Source organism: Chrysochloris asiatica, unplaced genomic scaffold (genome assembly GCF_000296735.1).
Source record: "Chrysochloris asiatica unplaced genomic scaffold, ChrAsi1.0 scaffold00105, whole genome shotgun sequence".
NCBI classification, from domain to species: domain Eukaryota; kingdom Metazoa; phylum Chordata; class Mammalia; order Afrosoricida; family Chrysochloridae; genus Chrysochloris; species Chrysochloris asiatica.
In genome coordinates, this window is record NW_006408623.1 from 10,008,548 (window position 1) to 10,029,615 (window position 21,068).

Sequence of the window (21,068 nt, forward strand, 5' to 3'; positions counted from 1 at the left end):
GTCCCACAGCGATCCCGTGAACAGCGCTAGCTTGACATGACCTGGGGGGCGGGGGTAGCAGTTACTTCAGGCTGAGGTTGTCTCTGGGTCAGGAAGGGCACAGACAGTTGTGACTTGCATAGTGTGTTCCCTGGCATCCAGGATGGGCTGAGCACATGCTGGGGGAGGGCACCTGCTGGGACTTGTCCCTACAGCCCCCCCCCAACACACACACACACACACATAGGAAGCTGTGGGGATGTCATTACCAGCTCCGCTCTTGGTGAGCTCAGGAGCCGGCCACTCACATCCATGCGCTGGCAACGCCTTTGGCGGCCCCGCGGTCCCTTTGTGCCTCGGCCTTTGTTTCCAATTTCATGCTATCAGAGGCTGCATGTTTTCTGCGCCAGGCTGTCAGTGGGATAAAGGCTCAGGAGCAGGGTCACATTTAGAGGGATGGGCATGAAAAATTGGTGGAATGTATCTCAAGCCCACCCACCAGCTGCAGCCCACAGCACTGAGGGGGACTGGGCTTCATCCAGCGGGCGCTCATTCACTCATTCTTCTTTCATTCTGGCACCCATCCACCAATTGGACAGGTCTGCAGGAGCACCTGGGGCCCTCCACCCACTCACCCGGTAGCTCACCCAGCGGACAGGCCTACGTTCCTGGGGTAACAGCTGACCTGGGCCTTGTGGTGTTATCTCAGGACCTTCCACGTGAGGAGAAAAGTCTCATTTCTTGGCGACGGTTTATTTTTATTAGAATATGCTAGGCTAGGTCGGTTTTGTGGTTCCTTTGGACTTTGCTTGACTATTGAAACTTTCTCCTTGTGGGGAGGAGACTGGCTCTGAGGAAAAAGGCAGTCTTCCATGACCCTGGAGGGTGTCCTGAGAGTTCAACAGCCCAGGAACTCCTGATGAGGCTGAGGTTCAACTGGAGTCAGCCAGTGTGGAGACGGGCCTCTGAGCTGTGCGCTCCCTGTCCCCGAGAGCCGTCCAGATGATGTGCCCCATGGCCCCCTAGGTACGACCCTCACAGCTCTGTGGCCATTGGTCTCCAGGAGGAATGGACAAAATAAGAGGGACTTCAGTGTATTTTGACCACAGCAAGGGTAAGAATAGCATGTATCTTAGGAAGCCGTCTGTCTGGGAAAGCTCCCATGCTTAACATCCCATGACACAGGTATGCATTCTTTCCTAGGGCTGTTGTAGCTTAGTACCCCAAACTCACAGGAAAGGGGCTAAAGTCCAGCGTGGCACCGACAGGCCCGGGCTCCTGAAAGCGCTAAGAAGAATCTCTCCTGGCGTCTTTCAGGTGTTTGGTGGCTTATGGCAACATAACTCTGCAATCCCTGCCACTTCATGACCTTCTGTTCCCACTGGGTGTCTCCTCTGCATCTGTTTTAAGAGGACATACGTCACTGGCTTAAGGGTCCGCTATTCCTGGTGTCCTGGGTATGGCGCTGTGGGTTAATTCATCAGGCTGCAAAGCCATTTGAACTGCAAGGTCGGTGGTTCAAGCTCACTAACTGCTCTTCGGAAACCCTATACAAGGTCGCTATGGGGTCAGAATCGACTCAATGGCACGTAACAACAACACTCCTGGTGTTGCAAAGTCTCTTTGAACCATAAGGTTGTTGGTTCAAGCTCACCAGCTGCTCCTTGGAAACTCTATATAGGGTCACTATGGATCAAAAGCAGCCAGTGTCTTGCCTGCCAAGACCCATGGGCACCACTGTTTGCATCTGGAGCACCCTAAGATGCAGAAGGACTCGTGGTGGGCATTTCACAGGAAACGAGCTGAGGTCACACAGGGAGGTGTGTGATCCAAGACACCTAACCAAGACCACAGAGACACCGTTTCCCAGGTTGGTGTTGAGGGGAGGCCAAGCCTGGTGGTCCTCGCTGTGAGCCTTTCCTCCATTCTTGGGCACGGCTGAGTGGGAGCGCGTGTGCTCACAGTTCCAGGTCTATGGGCCCAAGGGGTGGAGCCGGGAGACCTGCTCCCAGGAGTGAGAAGGAGCTACACGTGTGCGTGGAAGCGGAACCTGGGCCGACAACAGCCTGCAGACAAGACATCATCTAGCCTGGAGCACGCTGTGTAACCTCAGAAACAAGTGGAGTGAAGCCCACCGTGTCTGTTAGTATAGTTGTTAAGACTCAGTGACCCTTCATAGGTTTCTGAGGAGTGACTGGTGAGCTTGAACTGCCGACCTCGTGGTTCAAACTGATCTTGCAGTCCAGCGCATTAACCCGCTGAGCCCAGAATTCTGGGCTGACCTCCAGGATAGGTTTTGGACAGAGAACATGTGGAAGCCAGTTCCCAACACTCCCCACTGCCCAGGTCAGAAATCTTAAGCTGTTTCTTTAAGATTGACTGTTGGAGTTCAGGAAGCTGTGTGTGTCTTTAGTGAAGTTGGGAGCCCCGGGAAGTGAGGGATGTGTGTGTGTGCAGCTTTGTGTGAGCTTGCCCTTTGGGCCTATGTTCCGCAGACCTGCAGGGCCGCTAAGGATGCAATGAGTGTTCGCTGGCTTCTTAAAAAGTAGCACTTGGGGTCTCTTTCTCCTTTCAAAAGACAGAAATCCCTTGTGAGAGTGGGGAGCTGGTAAAACCTAGCCCAGCTTTCTGCAGGAGGACCCTGGAGCTAGTGAAAACCCCTGGGGGCGGGGAGGGGGAAGCGGCACGTGGGCCTCGCTCCCGTACCCTGAGCTGCTCAGATCTTTATCCTCTTGGAGCCCTCAAGTTGGAAGATAAAAAGTTTCCAGCAGATGCCTGTGGTGACGGGGAGTTTCCTGAGTCAAGTCCTGGGAGGCACAATGCCTTCTGCCTGCCGCTGGCCTCCCATTCAGGAGAAGCAGCTTAAGCCACTTAAGTACATTAGCATCTGGATGGGAGCCTGACCCGGGGCCTGGGACAGAGCCCGGTGTTAGGTGCCTGCCATAATCCCAGTCCTGTTTGAAGGCCACCAGACTGACTTGTGACACATGAGTCCAAAAGCCACCTTGGGGGTTTGACCTGATTATCGGTCTGTGCTCTGCATGCCAATGGCTGTGGCCCGGCAGCCTGGGAACGCCTGCTGCCCAGCGCCAGGCGGCCACTGCTGACCGAGGCCCAGGGCAGCTGGAGGACGCCATAGCCATGGGGCACATGGCCAGGGGTGGAGCTACAGCAACAGTCTGCTTGGTCTCAGCCTCAGGTCTTGATTAGAGAAATTTTTTATGGCAGAATTAGTTAATTTAAAACCTATATGTTTTGGTGGTCTTTAATTATCTTTTAAAAATAAAAATCATTTATTTTTTCACAGTTTTATTGAGGTATCATTTACCTGCAAACCCCAATCAGTTGGTCCTTGTTCCTACAGTCCTGGGCAGGTCTGCTTCCTGTCTCTTATCTCCTCTGGACACTTCCTGTCCATGCTGTCTTTGCGGTGCTCCTACCTTGTCACCACCTGACTTGGGCACCGTCTACTAACTGGTGTGAGGCGTGAGCACTTTCTCGTGCTTGCTGCCGGCTTGAGCTGGAACCAGTTCCACGGCACATAACAAGAACAGCAGGAAGATCAAAAGCTGATTGGCACCGTGATGATGCTGGACCTGTGGATTCACGGTGGGAATGTTGCCGTCTAGGACGGGGAGGCCTCCTATTTACTGCTGTCTAATTCCTCTCCATTGTTAAGTGCCTTCGAGTCGGAGCCGACCCATAGCGACCCTGTACAGGGTTTCCGAGGGTGTAAATCCTTACGGGAGTAGAAAGCCTCATCTTTCTCCCGCGGAGCGGCTGGTAGTTTCGAACCACTGACCTTAAGGTTCGCAGCCCGATTCGTAACCACTACGCTACCAGAGCTCCTTTCCATAGTATTTTGCAATTTGTGGGTACAAGTCTGACACCTCTGTTTTTGTTTGGTTTGGTTTGAAGTTTTCATGTGAATTGATTAATAGTTGACATGGGAGGACATGGGCTTTACACCACCGTTCCGTTGCAATGATGACACTCCTCTCCGTGCGTCATCAGTCAACAGCATTTGCCTCCATTGCCTCGGTTTTTTGGTTTTTGTGGGGTTTTTTGGTGGGGAGAGACTCAGGAATATGTAATAATAATTAAAAAAAAAACACAAAGGGCACTTTCTGCAAGCCTGACTGACCCAGTTGGGCCACAGGGCAGTGTGTGTCACCCTCCCTCAGCCCCTACTTCCTGGGATGCACATCAAGTGCTCATGGGAACGCCCGCGACATGGACTCCTGGCATCTTAGCCTGTGTTCACAGGTTGTATGGTGACAGGTGTCTTTCTCAGGAGCGTATGGTGGCTCGCCATTCAGCCGGCCATCTCCTCACTCAGAAGGAGATCTGTAGTTCTGCAGAGTTTCAGGGCCACTCCACTATAGTGAGGCCAGGAGGGAGGCACAACACTCTGAGCTCCATCTGACACCTTCACCCTGAGGTGCTGAGCCTCAGCTCAGGGCAGGCTGGGCGGGGAGCAGAGCCGAACTGGTCTTCCTGCAATACCGCACATGTTGTCTGTGTTTCCCGTGTGGCCCTGGGCCCTGCCTTCTCTGGCCGGAGCTGACTCTCTGTGTCTTTCCACAGACCCTCTGCACAAAAGCCACCATGCAGACCATCCGGGCCGCTGACACCAATGAAGTCGTGAAGCTGATTTTTCGAGAATCAGACAATGACCGGAAGGTAGGCGAGTCCACATGCCCTGGGCGTGGAGCTACCTGCGTGTGCTGGTCCATAAGTCCTGGGCGTGGCTGCACATGCAAGCTCATCTGTGGTCAGGAAGGACTGGACATGGCTCAGTGACCCTCCCAGTGACACGCACATGTGTCAGTCACTCATCTTGCAGAGGCAGACCCAGCAAGCCACCCTCGACCCCAGGACCTCCAGGGTGGGTGACTCGAGGATGTCTGGAGAGCTCAAACGGGATCCCCGCTGGTGTTCATCCTCCCTTAGGTCATGCTGCAGCTGGAGAAGAAACTCTTTGACTACTTCAACCAGGAGATTTTCCAGGACAACAATGGAACCGCGGTGAGTGAGCACCTACAGACAGGCCCAGGGCCCCCAGATGTGTGCCCAGCGGGAGCTGGCCATGACCTCTCTGCTCTCTGACCCTCATGCTGCCGCCCTAAGAAGCTGGCCTGCATGGGCGTGGTCCACAGCAGACAGGTGCCCAGGTGCCCCTGGGGGGCAGCCCTGAGGGATGGTAAACGGTCTGGTGAGTTGGCAGACACAGGCACACCTCACAGCCAGGCCATGCACACTATGCCCGGCCCCCCACTCAAAACACCCGCCCTCAGGACGGATGTGCCTGTGTGGCTCACCCCCAAAATCCATGGCACCTTCATCACTGTAGTCTTGTACCCGCCTGACAGAAATTTAATTCGAGCTGGCTTCTGGAAATAATTATTGTATTTTAAGAGTAGTAATCATTGGTCGGGACATGATTGAATGTGTCCACGCCTATTGACTTTTTCTATGATTTATAGCTTTGTTGAGTCGATATCCCCATCGAAATTGTATAATTAATTATAAGTGTGGCTGTCAGGGCTCAGGATGGAGTACCCTGGTGAGGATTTGGAGAGATTAAATTTCCACGGCTGTCCCAGGGCAGGGCTCGGGAATGTTCTCGGCACGACCAGTTGGATGGAGATGTTTTCTGTGTGTTTAGCAACTGCTCAGCCCAAGACACATTGATTTTCTGGGCTCTTTCTCTGCCCGCGCGGCGTCTGCAGCAACAGCGGAGTCCTGACAGGTACACGCCAGCCACAGCTGCCCTGTTTCTTACTCTGTCATCAAGCAGAGTGCCGGAGGTACATGCGGAATTGGTTATCACATTTGCAAAAACCTCACCGAGATACAAAATGATCAGCCCAACGTCTCATTCCCTGTTTAAACCGTACTTCTCTAGTTTCTCATCAGTGGCTCTGGGTACCACCCAAGCCCTCTAGGCCTGGGTACCCCACCGGGATGATTATCCCCCTGCACCTGGGGTTTACAAGTGGGCGCTGTGGATTCAAGGCTCCCTCAGATAGACCTGGGCTAGGACTCACAGATGGCCCCTGGTGAGCTCCCACCGACCCCCCAGCCCTGTCCACCCCCCAACATGCTCCCAGTCCTACTTGTCCTCCTGTGAGTCCCCCCACACACACCCCCACCCCCCCGCCACAAGCCACATTCATTCACCCACCTGCGCGGGCCCTGCTCGTCCCCCTGTGAGCCCTGTTTGTCCCTCGTCAGCCCCCAAGAGTCCTCTAGCCCCACTCATCCCCTGTGAGCCTTCCTTGTCTCCAGTGACGGACTCTGAGGCATGTGGAGCGTTCATGAGTGGATTGGCAGTGTGCTTGTTCATGAGAAAGTTCTAGCAAACCCTGTAGTGGCAACAGTTTTTGTCTCACACAAGGAAGATGCCCTATGATGCCCTATTGATGGCCTGGGGGTTCCCAGAGACCCTGGCCCGGCAGCTCGGTCCCTGTGAAGTTCCTAGGGGAAGCCCACTGGTCTTTAAGTCTGTTTAGTAAAAGAAAACTAGTCCCCTGTAACATAGATGGGCACACACGTGTGTGGACACAAGACACAAATACACCCTCACATACCAGTGCTCATGTGCACATGTCTGGAGTACTCATGTAGACACATACATGCATGGGTCCGGGCACACATGGGCACAAAGTACAGACTCTCATACACACACACGCATGCTCGTGTGCACATATGTGTGGTGTACTCGTGTAGACACGTGTACACACACATGGGTGCAAGACATAAGCATGCCCGCATACGCGTGTGCCTGTGCACACACATATGGTATACTCATGTAGGCACGGGTGCACAAGCTCATATTTGTACACATGTGTACACACATGTACGGGCACAAAACATAAACCCATCCTCGTATATATGTGCTCATATACACACGTCATGTACACATGTATGTATGGGCCTGGGCACACAAATGCACAAACTCTCATCTGCACACGTGTGTATGGGCACATGAACCAACCTGTGTCACCCAAACAAACTACACTCATGGCCACGCGGTCATTCCTGACTCACAGCCACCCTGTGTCCCGCTCCTGAAGCTGTAAGACTTTATGGGAGCAGAAAGCCTCCTCTTTCTCCCACGGAACTGCTGGTGGGTTTGAACCACTGACCTTGTGGTTAGCAGCCTGACCTTTAAGCCATAGCGCCCCCAGGGTGCCTACATGCGCACATGGATGTTTGCGCACATGTACTCCTCCATGTATTCACTCATAGGGGTGTGCACATATGCACACAGCGCAGGCACACACATACTCACATATGAGCACATGTGTACTCATGTATACACACACACACATACAGGCAAACATGGTTGGCATTATCTGTCCTCCAGGCCCCTGGGAGGCATCCTCAGAGCTCTGAACTGCTCAGGACACCCTGGAACCTTCTGTGTTCTTACCACCTGGTGACCAGGTACACGGTGCAGGTGGAACGGGGCTGCAGAGGTGTGTCAATGCTGCCCACCCCCAGTGGACCCTCACAGCGTGGAAGTGGACAGTCTGTGCCCCTGGGTTCTTAGGACTAGGGGCTGACTAGAGGCTCTTTGTCACTGGGCAAGACCTGTGGGTCTTAAGTCCCTGGGGTGAACTCATGAGTTATTATAACCCCTGGGATAGACTCGAGGGATTTTGTGTCCCTGGGCTGGACTTAGGGGTCTTACATCCCTGGGCTGGACTCGGGGGTCTTATGTCCCTGGGCTGGACTCGAGGGTCTTACGTCCCTGGGCTGGACTCGGGGGTCTTACGTCCCTGGGCTGGACTCGGGGGTCTTACGTCCCTGGGCTGGACTCGGGGGTCTTACGTCCTTGGGCTGGACTTGGGGGTCTTACGTCCCTGGCTGCTCTGCCTCTGCTCTCTGGTGGGGAGGTGCTGGTGTACACTGTCCAGAGCAGGATCCTGGTCAGTTGGAGACCCCGCTCTCCTCTCCTGTTCCCTTTGTCACTCTTCAGTGAGCACTTAGGATTCCCCATGTGCTCAGGGGTTCACCAAGCACATGGCCCTTCTTAAACTGCCACACTGATTGGACTACTCAGAATGGGGCTCACAGACCCACTCCCAGGTCCCCTGAGAGTCCATCCAGAAGTGTCTTTGGGTGAGTGGCTGGTCTTAAATGACATCAGAAAAGGCCAAAAGAACTCAATGGAACTGGTCACCTGGGAAGATAGACCTCACCCCGTGTGAGGGGTGTGCTGAAGGGTTGTGTCTTGAGGGTAAAACATGCACAGAGTTAAGCCCCAGGTGAAGCCCACCTGTGCACCTAGGCAGTGTTCCTGCCTCTGGGCTCAGACACAATCCAGGGCCTGTCTCCTGGGGCAGGGACCCTGGGTTCTGAGGCACCAAGGGACACACAGAGTTCACCTGGACACAGTACCCTGCCTAGAAACCACCCAAGGGTGTGGGCTCCTTAGCTCCACTCCCCTCTCTGCCCCCTGTTGGGACACCAGTGCACACTCGGCTTGGGGTCACTGCCCCGTCATTGGTCATGCATGGATGTGGAGTGGGCACCGGTGGGCGATGCAGAACCAGGGCGGGTGTGGGCCTCAGTGGCAGGTGCTCGGGCAGAGCCTCTCCTGTAATTAACACATGCCTGCTCAGTGCCTGGTCGAGGATGATTTATGAGGTGAGAAAGAGGAGGACACGGTCTAGTTTGGGGTGCTTGCTCTGATGCTGTGTCTCAGCCCGGCTGCGACGTGGATGGGAATGATGGACAGATGCCAGCTGAGCCTGGAGACATGGTTTCCAAGCCTGTGGTCAGCATGGCTGGTGGGTGACACTCTGGGGGAAGCTAGATTGTCGGTGAACAACCATTGTACCGTCTATGCGTGCATAATTTGTAAAGTCCATGTGGTCCAGCCAGGACTGGTCCCTCTGCTGTGGACCATGCTTGTGCTCCAGGGTGTTGCCTCGTGACGTGGCACAAGCTCAAGAAGTTCCCTGCTGAGCGTCTATGTCGTCAGATCCATAAACGCCCCAGGGTGCTGTGGGGCAGAGGTCCCTGCCAGCGTCTCTGCAATGGATACTGTTCACTAGCAGCACTGGTAGCTGAACCCCAGAGCTCTGGCACCCACAGATCTTTGCAGAGATAGGATTTAGAGGCTCCCCATAGTGGGGGTGCATGTGAGATGGGTGATGCTTCGAAGGCCTGACCTTACCGCAGCACAGACACCAGGTCAGCAAGCCCTCCGAGTCTCGAGTCTAAGGAAACCCAAGGTGATGTCCTGTCTCTGTCTCTTTTCCTTTAGCTCCTAGAATTTGACAAAGAGCTGTCTGTCTTCAAAGACAGATTGTACGAACTGGATATCTCGTTTCCTCCCAGGTAAGACGCTCCGCCTGCCGAATGGGCCAGGGGACTCTCAGCATCCCTCCCCATGTGCCTGCCTGTTGCAAACTGTGGACACACACATGTGTAGTTTGTACAAGCTGTGCACACTTGCCCCTCTGTCCTTGTCCAGAAGGGAGCACAGGGACCATGGTGCAGTTTGCCTCGTGTCTGCCTTCCTCCCCGTGCAGCCCACGGCATCCGCAGATGTGTGCGTGGTGGGGTCTCTTGGTCATTTCTCAGGTTCACAAGCTTCTGTTGCTTTGCTCTGACGTGGAAACCCCTGACAGCAGCAGCCCCCCTCCCACCAGCCCTAGACTGGGGGGGGAGGAGGCGGGGTAGAAGGGATGGGGGCATGGAGTAAAGACCAGAAGCCGTTTGACACACACTGGCCCCCATCTGCAGTGCTCTCGCCCGTCAACCAGCCTCACAGACTGGTGCCGGCTAGAGGCAGGTTGTTGGCAGGACCCTCCCCAGGACCCTTAGAGTGGGGCCTTCGAGTCCATGGAACTTGCCTCTCGTTTACCTCATAGATTTACCCAGGCACCCTTCCCACCAGTCTGCAGAAGATATCGGGCAGCGGGATCAGAGCTGCCAGGGGCATGTGACTGCCACTTATAAGAACATGGAGTGCGCCCCCATTTCTGCCCCCACGTTCTCGACCGAGGGTCCCTGGGCCTGCCATTCCAGCCGTCGCTCCCAGCACTCAGAATCGAGTGATGGGAGCCCGGGTGTGCAGACGGGCAGGGCCTCGGTGGCTCCCCGTGGAGCTGTGTTTCCATGTCTGCAGGAGGTCGCCCTCAAGTGCCCAGGCAGGGCCTTCTCCACCCTGGGGCTGTAGGACAGTCATCTCTGCACCCCAGAGCTGGTGTGGGGGTGGGCACAGGTCAGTTACACCTGAGGCCTTCAACAGATGGCCTTGTGAGGAGAGGGCCCCTCCTCATATGAAGCCAGGGGCCTCCCTTTACACTCCTAATGGGCCACATTGACACTGTCATGAAGGACAGGCAGTGTGGAGTGGTGGTCAGAGGCCAGGCTGCTGCCAGCACAGGCTAGAAGGAACCAAGACTGATGGTTGTCGAGAAGGACCAGGGCTGCCCACCTGCATGTGGGGGGTCTCACTGCCCTCCACACAGCCCAATCTATCTGTCGCAGACGCAGGCAGACAGAAGACTTCAGCGCCGTAGGTCTCCGTATGCTCGTCCTGAGTGGCTCTCTCAGTGTGGGCAGCTCTCGTGTAGACACAGTGAAGTTCACGTGTCGGGCAGAAGCCCCCTTTGAGTTTCTCTGGTGGATGCCAGCAGCTTTACATTGTTGAAGAATTTATCCCAGTGTCCAGTGTTTGAAGTAAAATGGAGAGAGTGAGTCTGCCCCATACTTTATCCTCATTCTGTTTGCTTGGACATCCAGGGTGCCCAGTGCTGGAGAGGGTGGTCTGGCCCTGACCCAGCAGCCACACCAGATTCCTTCCCAGCTCCCAGCTCCCACCTGGCCATTCAGAACCCAACTGCAGAGCCCAGTGACCCAGAACCACGATCAGAACAACAGAAGGTCATCACCAAAGCCATCACCGTAAACATCTTAGCTGAATGCCAATTTCTAACCCATGGTCTAACTTTGAAAATCATCGTCACTTAGAACTAAAGAGAAAAAACATAAGTATATCATTTGTAGCCTGCTTTTTCCACTCATGTGAAGCAGAAATGTTTTCTGACATGCTTTGGAACCACTGGTCCCTCATTGGTACATGTCGCATCTTGTCCTCACCTCGACATCACGTCTCGTCCTCACCGCAGACGCCATGTCTTGTGCTCATGTCTCATCCCCACTTAAGACGTCACATCTCGTCCTCACCTTAGACACCATGCCTCGTCCTCTCTTCAGACATGATACCTTGTCCTCACCGCAGACGTCATGTCTCGTCCTCACCTGAGGCATCCTATCTCGTCCTCACCTCATATATCGTGCCTCATCCTCACCTCAGACGTCACATCCTGTCTTCACCGCAGACATCGTATCTCGTCCTCACCTCAGACGTCTCGTTTCATCCTCACATCAGACGTCATATCTCGTCCTCACCTCAGAGGTGGAGTCTCATCCACACTGCAGACATTGCGTCTCGTCCTTCCCTCAGATGTCACGATTGTCGGGACACACTGATCCCATCTGAGAATCTAAAGTGCTGTGTGACACCATCAAGCTCTTGCGATATTATAAGTTTTCAGAATTCTGAGTTTACTTGACCGCTTGGATTTTATCATTGGCACTAAGTGTAGTAACTGTTGGCTCCTGAAGTCTCTGATTCATTTTCCCATCAGACATCCAGGGAACCACAGTCAGTGTATCTGACTTTCTTTCAGGCAGATGCGGTACTCTGTGAGCCTGGTGGTGTCCATAACTACCACCTCAAACTAAAACTGAGGGCTTCATCTGAGACTCCATCATGTAAATGCCAACACAGTACAGGTGGCAGTGAGCGTACATTAATGTCTTCTGGCAGACCTCCTGAAGGTGCCTTGAAGGACCCCTGTGGGTCCACACTTGGAGAACTGGAACACCAGATTGCCTGGGAATGGTGTTATGGGTTCTTATCCCAAAAGGGAACACCCGGCAGTCAGGAGGGTGCAGTGTGGTGGCGCCCGGTGCATACATGAGCAGCGATGCCCCCTGAAGCAGTGTGGTCCTGGCCCAGCCTCGTACAGCCAGTGTGGATGCCGTGGACTCTACGCTGCAGCCTGCAGGGAACGGCCCTGTCTCCCCATCAGAGAGTATCAGAGGGTGACTCTGCCTCATGTCTGTCATGCATGGCTATGAAATAAATTTATGCTCGAAGAAGTCGGAACACTACCAAGTTCTCTTCCTGTGCTTCAAAGTGGAAGGTGTTTGACCTACCAGACAGAGGAGGTCTAGTGCAGAGAATCAAGCCTGAAACAGATGAACTTTCCATGGGGGAGAGAGAACTCTGACTGGACAAATTCATTACAGAAAAAGATCAAGTTTTAGCTTTTGAATAAAACAAAAGAATTATAATGTAGGGATATGCAGCATTAAACAAGCCCAGCCAAAGGAGGGATTTCTTTTTAATGGATGCCTTTATTTTCAAATCAAGGACCAGGAGGTCTTATAAAAATTTTATTGGGCTGAGATTTGAAGCGGTAGCGTAATTATATACATAACTATGCAATTAGTGCAAAAAGGATGTGGACTTTGGTCTTAGCCAAATCCAAGTGCTCAGAAACAGGAATCACTGGCCTCCGAGCTGTCACTGGATCTGTCAGACCAGCCCACAGGAGCATCAGGGACAATGCTGGGGCCTCCAAACGGTAACACCCGTGGACCAGGACTTTGCAGGCACTGGACGCAGACCACACACTTTGAGGGAAGGCAAGAGGGCTGTGGGCTGCTGGTTCCCACCAGTGCATCTCAGTAATGCATGCCTGACCGCATTTCTTCTCAGCTCTCTGTGTGGTTTTCTGTGCTTTTCAGGAACTTCAACAGAACTTGATGTTTTTTGAAAGCAGGACTTGGGAGCTAGCATTTATGGCGCCTGGTCTCTGCCGGTGTCACCCTCACTGGTGTCACACCGACTTAGTGTGATGTCAGGCTCAGCTGTCCTTGCTCCCGGCTCTTCTGGGGCCACTACCCTCCCACTGCTGAGCAGCGTTCTGATCCTCAGAATAGGTCTTCTTGCCCAGCTGGTAGAGAAAGGCGGCCAGGCCCGAACACACTTGAGGAAAGTGATGTGTAACATGTACTGACCCTTTGAGCGCTGATCTGAGACAAGTCTCTGTTGGAAAGGGTCTATGTGGCTCGCGAAGTGGGGATCCCATGGTGTTTGTTCCGGAGTTTTCTGGGCTCCCCACCCCTCCCAGCAGAGCCCAAGCTGACTCATAGCTTTGTGTTGTCTGCGGGGCTCATGGCAACACTGCCACCAGACAAGCCACTGCCCAAGTCCTGCACCTGGGCTGTCATTGCTCAGACAAGGGGCGTGTGCCCACGAGCACAGGTGGGCGATTGTTAGGGTTTATCTGCATGGTCATTAATTACGGCGATTGTGCCTGGGCTGAGCAGGCAGATAGGACTGGCTTCCCGGGGTGCCGCCCGCGCTGGGTTTGCTTTTAGATAAGTTGCCACATTAATCACGTTCCCATGGCATGTGTCCGGCTCGGGGTTACTCCGCCTTCGGGCAGCGCCTTCCTCGGCGTCTGAGCACCTGGCCGGGAGGAGGGGTATGACCAGCACACCTGCCCTTAGCATCCCCTAGGAGGGGAGATCCGGGGTCCTGTCCTGGTGGGAACACTGGTCCCTGCTGGGGGACCTGCCCCGGACCCCATGGAAGCCCAGACGTTCCACACAGCCCCAGACCAGCTTGGATGAGGCAGTTCTGAGTTGGCCCCACCTCCAGCCTCTGCACTGACCCCTGACCCGTCCACAGACACACTATGTGAATATGTGTGAGGGCACATGTGCTCTTGATGATGTTCAAAAACAGAAATGGTGACGAGACCCTGGACCACCTTGGGACCCCCAGCAGGCTCAGAGCAGAGACTGCCTCTTTGGATGTGTGGTGCCTACAACAGTGCAGCCCCCTGCCTGCCCCTGCCAGCCTCCCTGTGGCCAGTGGGGGCAGCTGTGTTAGCTGCATATTGGTCCCACACCTGGAACTACTCTGGCTCACATGAGGCCCTTCTAGGACATGTCGGCTTCACACTGAGACCCGTTTCCCCCTCCACTGATCTCCTGCACATCCTGGGCAGCCCTGCTTCAGGGCGGGGTGGGGGGGTCCTCTGACTGCCTGATCTCTGCAGGGAGGGGCTGGGAGATCTCATCTGTGTGTGTCCCTGCTGCAGATTTGGGGCTGCCCAGAGCAAGGGGCACAGCAAATACTTCTGTGTCTCAGAAGGATCTGTCCAGGTGTGGGGCTTGGGGCAACATTCTGGAGAAGGCCGCTAGCACCCCCAGAGCTCCCCTTGTCCACTGTCAGCACTTGGACCCCCCTGACACCAGCGGTCCTCTGTCCCGAGTGCCCTCCAGTGCCGGTCCCCAAACCCAGCCAGCTGTGGAAGTACAATAGTCCACACTGTTCTATGGAAAAGGCTGGAGCTGAGCTCCACGCGGAAACAGACTGTGGTCTGGGGGCTTCTCTGTGTGCACCGGGGCCTGGGCAGCCTGACTGACCGTCTTGAGTGTGTTCCCCCAGCTACCCATACAGTGAGGACTCCAGCCAGGGCAAACAGTACATGAACACCCGCTGTCCCGCCTGGTGCGACCGCATCCTCATGTCCGCGTCTGCCAAGGAACTGATTCTGAGGGTGAGTGACCCCCACACACGGCCACAAGCCCTCCCTGGGTTTGTCCCTGAACCAGCCGGGTGGGGGAGGCACAGGAAGTGGCCCCCGTGTCCCATGTTGACCTTGACTCTCAGGGCAAACTCTGAATTGAAGCGCCCTAGCCCAGAGCACTGTTGGAGGACATGGGCATCTTCAGGCTGAGCCATGGGTTCAGTGCTAAAAGTAGGACCAGGCAGCAGAGGCCCTCAGGGACTCACACACACCTTCAGCCATCTGAGAGGGAGGGGATTCAGACCTGCAGGAGACTCACTAAGGAGCTGTGTGGCTGCAACAGAACAGGCCCGTGTTCACACTGAAGGCAGTTTCCTGTGGGCCCAGAGTCTCGGGTTCTGAAGACCCAGGACCAGCGCCTCAAAGCACAAACCCAACCTGAGCAGTGTGAGGAAGAGCTGCCGAAGCCAGCTCCCCACCTCATCCATCATGCTACGCTCAGTCACCCGCCATCACGTTCTCTGTGTGTGTTCCAGCCCGGAGACGCCAAAGGTTGCGAGTGGCGCAGGGCGGAGCCGGCGACCGCGTGATGAATGCTCAGCGAGGTGTGCGCTCTGCTTGCACGCTGTAATTTGTTTATCTGTCTCAGGATTATGCAGCTGAAAACCAGCAATTTTATGCTGCCTTTGTAAATTACCACGCTGCGTTTGATGAATGTGCCCACACTTCCGGGCGCTGACTCTGGATGGGAGGCACTCACTCGGACAGCAGGGAAGCCTGCACACGTGCTTGCTGGCCGGTCATCTGACTGAAGCCCATTTCCGTCCTAAAGTCACCTAGTGGACCAGGCAGAGTAGCACCCTCAGCTCCTCCCCAAAATACAGGTGTCTGCAAGGCAGACACAGGAGACCCCTGTTAATCAAGTACAGATTGCTTCTGCTCTCTGCCAGCAGGAGTCAAACACATGGGCAGCTTCAGGAGAAAGCTCAGAGAGGACTCACTGGGGCCACGAGGGCAGGGACAGGAGAGCTGGGCCAAACACCCTCCCCTCACACGGGTTACCAGCACCTTCCACGGGAGGCAGGGCACCCCCCCACCCCCACCTCCCAGCACCCCTGTTTGTTTTTCCCAGTCGGAGAGCGAGGAGAAGGTTGTCACCTACGACCACATCGGGCCCAACGTCTGCATGGGAGACCACAAGGTGATGGGAGTGTCACCCCAGCAGCCCCCCGGGGGGGGAGGGGGGTAGAGGGCAGGGACAGTGGGTTGGTGGGCAGTTGCTTCTGTAGTCTCCATTTTCTGAGTCTACGTCATTTGATTTACAAAGTAGGCCCAATTGGTCTGTTTTATGGATTTTAATAAAATACTGAAGAGGAAATGAGTGCCCCCATTAGAATACAACCCATAATATTACTATTCGTGAGATATTTGGTTGGCAGCTTAGGGTTCTAAGGCTATTTCTGAACTTGCCGGTAAGATTCCCCATGGCTTCCCCAGCTGGTCACCGGCACTCGGGATCCAGCTTCATACTCATGCCCACCAGTGGCTACCACCCCTTACTGTCACATAACTTGGGTCTAGAAAGTCTCCCTTTTTACAGAGTAACAAAAGGGGTGCTTCCTTTCAATGTCCCATCCCCAAATGCCCTGTGCGTGGGGATAAGGGACAGGCAGCTCCTAGGAGAGGTGGGTCCCTGGCTGGGGGTGGGCAGGTGAGCTCACGCCTCTCTCCTCCCTGTCGCAGCCTGTGTTCCTGGCCTTCCGGATTGCGCCCGGGGCAGGTAAACCTCATGAGCCCGTGCACAAGTGTTGTGTCGTGCAGTGACGTGTGGTAAATATGACTCCTTCCCTCTAGTTCCCCTTTCTGCAGCTTTGCCCACTGCCTTTGCCCCCTCACACACTGCCTTCACTCATGCAGGGTGGAGATGCCAACGCAGAGAGAGGCCCCTTCGAGAGACCACCCTGTAGCGAGGAGGAGACCGGGAAGCAGGATCCTGAAACACATACTCTTAACAGACCCGCCAAGCGTCACCTGCTAGACGCCGGCCCCACACTTCGCTTCAGCCTCCGGAATGTTCCGGAAAAGCCTCACATACCTCACTGTCTTGTCTGTTCATGTGACATTATGTAGAAACATTGGGTTTTTAAATAACTCACAGTCCTGTTGCCAAAACTCTAATAGACAGCAAGGAGAGTCTGTATTTTAGATTTTACAGTTTTCCATTTTTAATTACCGTCGGTGTGGAAAAGCGTCTCAAGGAGAAATCCACAGGTGTCAGCTGGGTAGGGTGCAGCCTGTGAGGGCTGTGGCGGTCACTGCTGACCATCCACCCCGCTATTTCCTCAACTGCCATGTCACATGGTCCCCAGGTCACGCGGCTGCTTTCCATTTTATACGTAAATATATATATATATATATATATATATACTTTTTAAAATAATTTATAAATCTTACCAAAACGTGTGTTAAGTCCCTTTCCAGGCTGAGTGCTGGCAGCTGTCCATCAGCAGGTAGAATTGGAGTCGAGGAGTCCGGTGATGTACTTGCCGCATACCCATGTACAAAACCTGTCCTCTGACCTCCGACCCAGCCGTGCCAGCGTGGACCCCCGTCTCTGCGACACCCCTGACCTGCTCCTTTCTCTGTAACATTAAGAACTGAATGTGAAGTTTATAGCTAGGCTTGGGTGTACCTTTTAAGAATTTTGTAAACTGTTTTGTCTGTCTTTTGTTAACTGTTTTATGGTGCCAAGTATTCGACATGAAAACAACATTATCATGGGAGAAATAAAAATAGCCTAGTCTGCTTCCAGTAGAAACTGCTTTTAGCATGGGCTGTATATAAACTACGAAGAGAAACAAAAGTGTAAATGTCTGCTCAGCTCGAACAACCTGTGTATGGCCTTGTTCAAATGTCTCCTTGCACACGTACGGCATTAGAAGGTGATAACTGTTTCGGTGAAACACACATGTGCATTTTTATTGATTTCATTGAGGACACTACAGAGTTCCCCGACTACGGGATGGCATTAGATCGGCGCTTGTCTGATACAAATCACTACCATTGCAAATGAGTGACGTCCGCTTGCCGGGTGTGTGTTCCGGACGATAGGGTCGGATCTGTGTTAAGTGCTGTGGTCACTGCTGCCATGCGGGACCGACACCGTCTCAACCCTGTGCGTGGACTCAGCTCCCGGGTGTTCTGAAGGCCTGTGGAATCGATGGCTCCAGCTCCTAAGCAATAAAATTGATCATGGTGAACACACGTCTGTGAGTGTGCCTGGCTTCTCTCCCTCCGCACCGGAGCCTGCCTTGGCCTTCTGCCACTGAAAGGACTTACACATATCAGGAAACCTGGTTTCATGGACTCCATAGTGTCACGGGTGCATGAAGTGGTAGCTAGGACTAGAGAGAGCATTGTGTTTTTTCTCTAGTTCTAACTGGTGGGGTTTACCCCTTGGCATGGTTAGTGGGTTTACAGAAACATCCTGCTTCCTTGTGCTTTTAACCTGCCAGTTCCTTTGCCCTGCACCTGAGCTGAGCCGTTCACGCTCTGAAATATCAGCACTGCCTTTTCACGAAACCCAGCCAGCGGCTCCAAAGCAAACTCATCTTCTTAATTAGTGGTGCAGCCACATGGGAAAAAGCCAGAACACCAACTAAAAGCTCCTCCCGCCTCTTACCCTGACCTTTAACATTTCCAATAGTGCTTTTCAGGAGAAACCTGATCCTACAGTAACTTCCCACTTGGGGAGGTGGAGTCACAGTCCCACAGTGCAAATTAAGATGCACTTAACTGCCCCAGCCCCCAGAGCAGAAGGGGGTTTTTGTTAGGGAGAATAGAATTGGTGGGTTTTTGTTAACCGGAATCAAGAGCCCGCTAAAGCGGTGATGAACAGATTATTTTCATGTCCCTAGAGCTGGCTCCCATCAGAGGGGCCTTGCCAGCTGGCCTGGGAACTGGACTGTCCACCCACACACTGCTTCACCCCAGAGGGACGAGGGACCCTGGTCCATCACCACCCCAGTATGCCTTCTCCCAAGCAGAGAGCTGCCCTGGGCCTCGAGGAAGCTCCTCCAGGTGCGTGTGTGGACATGACGGAGCGTGTTGACTTGAATAAAATAGTTTTGGGCCAATGGAAAGAAGAAAATGGTAGTTGAAGGAGGTTTGAAAACATTTCAGAGCTGACTGCCCCCAAAATCACACTAGGAGTTGTCAGCTTCCTCAAGCCTTCCCACTCAGCAGGTACAAGCTGGGGCAGCAGAGCCAGACCTGACTTGGGAAGCTGCGAAAGGCACCCCAAGCAAGAGGCGTCTGCAGTTTAACCTCCCTCACATCCCTGAAGTCTGTGGAGTTGGCTCCACTCAGTGACCCTGTATAGGGTTTCTGAGAAGCTGCTGGAGGCTTTGAACTGCTGACCTGTAGTTACAGCGCCAATAACAGCCCTGTAGAGTGTCCATGGCTGTCCATCTTCACCGAAGCCGCCAGCCCTGTCTCTCTCCCTATGAGCTGTTAGCCGGTTTGAATCACCCCCCTTGAGGTGTACTGCTCAAGGAAACCCACCTCAGGAGCCCCGGAAATGTCCTCCGACTTTGGCCGGCTCAGGGGAGGGTGTCCCACTCCGTGATCCTCCCCCTCCCCCTACCTGGACGACTGACGACTCATCCAAGGCCGGTTGCCCAGGTCCGCCTCGGTCCCAGCTCTGCTCCGCGTTCCCAAGTCATCGGCTTCTCCTCTGCGGTCCGGTCGCCGTGGCGACTGCTTCGCTTCGGGATGCGACAGGGGTACGTCCCTTCTCTCGCGCTTCTCTGGTGCCCGGACTTCGGGCGGACGCTAACCCTGTCGCCTGCGCGCTGTCGCCTCCCAGGCGGCCGGGTCCACAGCCTCCGAGCCGGGAAATGGCTAGTGCGGGCCGGGGCTGCCGTGAGCTCCTCTGCGCCTGACCCCCGGGACCTCTCGGGGCCACGACGGGAGGAGATCGGGGACGCGGCGGGGATGCCGCCAGCAGAAGCGTCACTCGGTTCGGTACGGAAGAAACACGCAGCGCAGCTCCCGAGCCACGGCCCCGATGCAGACGAATTAAATAATTTATTGATTATACAAAGTGATTCCGCCCGAGACGGCGGCTCGCACCCCGCGCGCCTGTGCCCACCCGTGGGGCAGGGGCGCGGCCGGCCGGGTCCCACACGCCGAACCTGAGCGGTCGCTTCATAACTTATTCTGTAAAAATATATATACAAGCCCCGCGCCCGTACCCTGGTTGCTCCGGCCTCCCGCGGCCTCACAAGGCGTCCCCCGCGCCGCCGCCGCACGGGCTGACCAGCGCCAAGTTCGAGGGTTTGTGTTTCTTGAGCAGCCGCGTGATCTTCTCATCGTCTGAGTTGGGATCCAGGGGTCGGTTGTACTCATCGTCGTCCTCCGCATCCGAGCTGCCCACCTTCAGCTTCTCGGCGTCCGAGTCCTGCTTCTTTTTGGCCGACGCCATCTCAGCCGCGTGCCGCTTACGCCACTTGGTCCGGCGGTTCTGGAACCAGACCTGCGAGGATGAAGCGGACCGTGGGGTCCTGGCCGTGAGGGACCCACCGCAGGCTCCCGGGGCTGGCCTCCAGGGCCGGCGGCCGTGGCTCGCTGCTCTTCGCAGGACACGGGCCGCGCGGAGCCGCCCGGCCCCAGGTCCCCAGCCGGCCACTCACCTTGACCTGGCTCTCGGTCATGCCCAGCGAGTAGGCGAGCCGTGCGCGCTCCGGGCCCGCCAGATACTTAGTCTGTTCGAAGGTCTTTTCCAGCGCGAAGATCTGCTGGCCCGAGAAGGTCGGCCGGGAGTGCTTCTTCTTGCCATCCTTGTCCAGGACGCCGCTGGCCTGGCCTGCAAGGAGGACGATGAGGCCGGCCCGTCCGCCCGCCCGCCCGCCCGCTGCCCGCTGCCCGCCGCGCCTGGGCCGTGCACTCACCAGGGCCGCCCAGGCGCGGGTCCCTCCAGGGCGAGCCCTGCACCACGCCGGGCCAGAAGATGGGCGGGCGTCCGGGCAACTCGGCCAGCGGCTTGGGGTAGCCCCGAGCCACTGCGGCCGCAGGCCCGAAGTAGACGCCGGCCGAGGAGGCCAGCCCATTGAGGCGGGGCAGGCCGCCCAGGAGGCCGCTGCCCGCCGCTCCCACGGGTCGCCCCAGGATGTCGCTAATGCCGTGTGGGGTCCCCAGTGGCAGCTGAGCGCCCAGGCCGCCCAGCGCGGGCGCCTTGAAGCCGGCCGGGCCCTGCAGGGCGTACGGGAACAGAGACGTTTTCATCTCGGCCATGTTGTGCAGCGCGGCCAACGGCGCGCTGCTCAGCACGAACGCGCCCGGGCGGTTAGCGTCCATGGGCGCCGCCGCCGCCAGCCCGGGTGCCCATTCGGGCCCCGCAACCGCGCCCGCCGGCCCGGAAAGTTTGCGCGCGGCCCTGGCTGCCGCGAC

At 55.4% G+C, this 21,068-nt stretch overlaps 2 protein-coding genes across 2 annotated transcripts in view; one reads left to right on the plus strand and one right to left on the minus strand.

Moving 5' to 3' along the window:
• INPP5A (inositol polyphosphate-5-phosphatase, 40kDa) overlaps positions 1–16,446 on the plus strand; it is a 149,404-nt gene extending 132,958 nt beyond the window's left edge. Inside the window, exons 11-16 of the mRNA XM_006867452.1 lie at positions 4,567–4,662; positions 4,933–5,007; positions 9,260–9,333; positions 14,537–14,648; positions 15,751–15,819; positions 16,362–16,446. Coding sequence (XP_006867514.1) covers positions 4,567–4,662; positions 4,933–5,007; positions 9,260–9,333; positions 14,537–14,648; positions 15,751–15,819; positions 16,362–16,442 — 507 coding nt within the window. The 3' untranslated portion in view covers positions 16,443–16,446. The remainder of the gene's footprint in view (positions 1–4,566; positions 4,663–4,932; positions 5,008–9,259; positions 9,334–14,536; positions 14,649–15,750; positions 15,820–16,361) is intronic.
• Positions 16,447–19,890: 3,444 nt separating this feature from the next.
• Positions 19,891–21,047, minus strand: NKX6-2 (NK6 homeobox 2). The gene is made up of 3 exons (XM_006867453.1): positions 20,570–21,047; positions 20,312–20,484; positions 19,891–20,154 (listed from the first exon to the last, which is right to left on the minus strand). The coding sequence occupies exons 1-3, from the start codon at positions 20,973–20,975 to the stop codon at positions 19,900–19,902; spliced, it is 834 nt and encodes a 277-aa protein (XP_006867515.1). The 5' UTR covers positions 20,976–21,047; the 3' UTR covers positions 19,891–19,899.
• Between the last annotated feature and the right edge of the window lie 21 nt (positions 21,048–21,068).

Excerpts from the sequence above, each read along its gene's own strand:
- NKX6-2 (XM_006867453.1), bottom strand. The coding sequence starts at position 20,975 with ATGGACGCTAACCGCCCGGGCGCGTTCGTGCTGAGCAGCGCGCCGTTG. Across the intron at positions 20,485-20,569 it reads CCCGCGCCTGGGCGGCCCTG|GCCAGGCCAGCGGCGTCCTG; the intron begins GTGAGTGCACGG and ends TCCTCCTTGCAG. Across the intron at positions 20,155-20,311 it reads TGACCGAGAGCCAGGTCAAG|GTCTGGTTCCAGAACCGCCG; the intron begins GTGAGTGGCCGG and ends TCATCCTCGCAG.